General features: G+C 42.2%; 1 protein-coding gene across 1 annotated transcript; it reads right to left on the minus strand.

The window, feature by feature from the left end:
- Positions 1-331: 331 nt before the first annotated feature.
- LOC143550096 (putative protein phosphatase 2C 39) lies at positions 332-1,820 on the minus strand. Its single transcript, XM_077040825.1, has 3 exons — positions 1,566-1,820; positions 1,209-1,485; positions 332-677 (listed from the first exon to the last, which is right to left on the minus strand). Exons 1-3 carry the CDS (start codon positions 1,713-1,715, stop codon positions 385-387), a joined length of 720 nt encoding a protein of 239 aa, XP_076896940.1. The 5' UTR covers positions 1,716-1,820; the 3' UTR covers positions 332-384.
- Between the last annotated feature and the right edge of the window lie 2,061 nt (positions 1,821-3,881).

Here is a 3,881-nt window from a genome sequence, read left to right on the forward strand (position 1 = left end):
TTCTTTTCATTTGTGATTTGAGTAACGTTAATATTTCCAGTTATTCATGTGTCAAAATTTAAGTTACTAATTTTGTGTTAAATGCTATTTTTCTTTTCATTTGTGTAATTTTGAGTAACGTTATTATATTTAGTTATTCATGGGTTTGATCTGTATCACAAACCCAACATTCATGGGAGTGATCTGTGTCACAAACACCCGACTTAACTTTTACGCACCGGTTGTAGAAACTAAATTTAAAAGATCAAATTTGTTATTGTATTTCCGACATACATCACCGGATAATTGAGTTCAAAATCCAAAAGAGACGAAATGAAAACACCTACATTACGTTGATCAAGCCTCAAAACTATACATAAAACATTCAAACTCTCAATAGCATAATCATTGAAACCTAACAACAATACATGAAATATCGTCCCTACTCTTCCTCATCAACGCCTCTTTGATCAACCGCTTTGCTGCTAATCGCGGATCCTCCACGTCCTTCACACAATCCACAGCCTCTTCATTTGACATAACCTTCCAAATACCATCACTCGCCAATATCATAAACTCACTCTCATCATCCACGTCACCTACCCACACATCCGGTTCTGAACTGATGTGTTCTTTTAACCTTCGGTCACCAAACGCCATTGACATTGCTAAATTTCCATCAACACGCGCACAATCCCCTACACACACCAACAATCTTGATTAGCTCAAAAAATGGTAAATAAGTGTGCATATTTTTTATTTCAATAATCTTGAAAGTCATATAAAAAACATAATGAAGTCATATAAAAAACATAATGATAGGTATAGGTATTGAACCTATGCCATGGAAATTTGTATATTTCTCGATCTCTACAATGAATAATAATATAGACCGGACCACATAACCATTATATTCTAACAACCCCTAATATTTATGTAAAAAAATTATAATTGTTAGGTAAGGCTTAGGGGGTGTTTAGGATTGCTTATTTTCACCTCCTTACAACTTATAAACTTTTTGAAAAATAATAAGGTGTTTAGGATTGCTTATATAGTGAGAGAAAAAGTTCCATAAGTTATACTTTTGTAACTTATTAACTTAATGAAAAATTATAAGGAGGCAAAATAAGAAATCCCAAACACCCCCTTATTAGCGTTATCTGGTCCAGTCTATAAATTTTAAATTATTCATTATAGAGATTGAGAAAAAGACTTTCACAACAGGATACCTTGAAATTCTGTTATAAATCCACCCTTTTCTTCAATAACTTTGCGCTCCTTATTAGGTTCATGATCAACCGATAACTGTTTAGCCACACCGTCTTGACAGATAACCGCACGCGAGTCACCAACATTAGCCACCACTAACTTTTCACAATTGACCAAGATTGCGGTAACCGCGGTTGAACCCCCTTTTCGCTTCTTGATCGCTTTGTTCATTATCGTGGAGTCAGTGTACGCATAAGCTCTTTTTATGGCTTCCTCTGGTTCCATCCAAAAGTCGGGCTATCATTGAAGTTATCATAATAAACTTCATTAAAATTTAAATATACGTTATATGGATTGTGTGATGGTATGATCTTTACCTCGTTTATGATGTTGTTGAATAAATGTGAGCGTAAGTATTCAGGAACTTCTTGACCTGAATGACCGTCAAAGACGGCAAACAGGCCGAGTTCGTTGTCGGCAACTTGCTTGAATTGTGCAAAGACATAATCTTCTGCTGAATGAGGCATTTTGCCTTCTACGGATTGATACCCGTGTGTGATTTTTCTGTTTATCTTGCTTCTTCCTTTTCCGGTGTCTATTGTATGTGTGGTTAGCTCACGCTTACCCTATTACAGTTTATATGTATTTGAAGAAACGTGGATCTACTCACTGGTAGCAGATCTACTTTCCTCGGGTGTGATTAAACTATTTCACCGATGGTTCTTCTGGATCCGAGTTCTTCCACCTACAAAATGAACAGCGCCGTTACTTACCCCTCAGAAAGGGACAGAGGGGTCCTCTTTGGGGTAACCCTCCGGCGTGAGAATCAGTATCTTTTTGAGAAGATAATAATGTTGTATGTAAGTGAATCTCAAGAGTATTGCTGATCGCTGAATACTCTTGATTTGTGTGACTGTGTGTTTTCTCTGTAACTGACTGTGAGTGAATATAATTCAATGTGATTGAATGTGATATCACTGCTTGTAACTGTCAATGATTGAGTGTGAATGAATGTGTCATCAAAGTGGAGTTGATGCTGTATTTATAGTGCTAGGGTTTCCACTGGTTGGGCTCAGCCTCGTTGGCCTCCTCCAACCGCACTGCGCCATGTGTCTTCTGGGACACCTGGCGCTTTCTCGTTGGTTGTAATTATGTGGTAGCACATGTGTCATGCTGAGTTGTCGACCTTTCATTTGGCAGCTGTCAATATCAGCATATTCTTACTCCTTAAAAAGATGCCTTCTAGAAGATTGTCTGACATGCACAATCAAGGTTGCCCTAATCCTGACTTGAATAAGGACGAGGTTGATTATGTGCACGTGTGATATGCGCCCATCCTGAGGATGCGCGAAGTCTTCTTTTTATTCTCACGCGCAGATATTTCATGCGCAGGTGTGATATGCACGAGCATGTGATATGCGCCGCGCGCATATGCGACGCGCGAGCATATGTGATGTGCAAGAGCATGTGATATGCGCCGCGCGTTGATGCGCCGCGCGCATATGTGATGCGCGAGCATATGATGCCTGAGCATGTTTTGTATGCGCCATGCGCCTAGGTTTTGGCTTTGTGCCTTGATAATGTCTTTATCTTGTGGGTTGACCCGCCTTGATTGGTGTTGAGGCGGGTACATACCTCTTCAAGCCCCCCCAGTCTAATGTGTGTCTTATCTCGCGCGAGCGTGGTAAGATAGATATTAGACTCACTGAATTGTCCTATTATAGGGGGTTTTGTCGTTTTCCTGGGTTCTATCCACTTTGTTGAAAACCAAAGGTCCAAACACGTGGTTGGTTGGTGGTGACGTGCGCCGTAAACGTGTCAGACGTTTCGTGTGCTCGAGGTGCTACAGTTGCCTTTCACGTCCTCTCACAGCTGTCTTGAACACGTGTCGCGCTCACATTGGTTAGTACCTGCGAGTGGGGGCGCGTGTCTGTTCCGTGGCAGGTCGGTTTGTCACCTCACACAGCTGTTAGGGACACGTGTCGCGCCTTCGTTGGGTTGCCCCTGCGAGTGGGGGCGCGTGGAATCCGATCAGCTGCCACTTTTCTCTCTCCTGGTCCTATAAAAGCAGGCCCTTAGGTAATTTTTATCCTCATCTTTATTGTTATTCAAATTCGAATTCCTGCTTTCACATTCTGATTTGAGTGTTTACATCGATTCGAATCCTCGATTATCGGCTATTACAGTTGTATGTCTGATAGTTCATACTCGTCTAGCCCTTCAATCACCTCCGTTGCCTCTCGAAGACGCCGTGTGAAGTCTGTGGTGATGTCGTCATTGAAGCAAAAAGGAAAGGGGAAGAAGGTTGTTGAAACCACATCGGAGGAAGTAGGGAGGACCAAGGCGACCAAAAGGTGGAATGAAATCCCCTGCAAATTGAAGCAGGCGGATCTCGACAACCTCATCACCTCTCAGGGGTTTCCCACCCTGTTTGGCTGCATGTTGCCTAGGTCCGGGCAAACGGCGGCGAACCCGCCTGCCGGCTATATATCCCTATATAGCCACTTTTTCAGCCACTGCAACCTTCGTCTCCCGATGACAAGGTTTGTGGGTGCACTGTTGAAGTTCTATGGGATTCACATATCCCAAGTCCATCCGTTTGGACTCGTGCGCGTGACTCACTTTGAGTTCATGTGCAAATCCCAGCGCGAGGAACCCACTCCTCGGCGCTTTCAATATTTTTATAAGGCCAA

The sequence above is a fragment of the Bidens hawaiensis genome, unplaced genomic scaffold (genome assembly GCF_021521415.1).
Source record: "Bidens hawaiensis isolate Kalapana, Puna unplaced genomic scaffold, B.hawaiensis_p1.1 tig00015924_1, whole genome shotgun sequence".
Taxonomy (NCBI): Eukaryota; Viridiplantae; Streptophyta; class Magnoliopsida; order Asterales; family Asteraceae; genus Bidens; species Bidens hawaiensis.

Bases quoted from the DNA above. Each gene is read 5' to 3' on its own strand.
- LOC143550096 (XM_077040825.1), bottom strand. From the start codon at position 1,715: ATGCCTCATTCAGCAGAAGATTATGTCTTTGCACAATTCAAGCAAGTT. The intron at 1,486-1,565 runs GTAAAGATCATA...CTTCAATGATAG, and splicing joins TCAACAACATCATAAACGAG to CCCGACTTTTGGATGGAACC. The intron at 678-1,208 runs GTATCCTGTTGT...TGGTGTGTGTAG, and splicing joins ATTTATAACAGAATTTCAAG to GGGATTGTGCGCGTGTTGAT.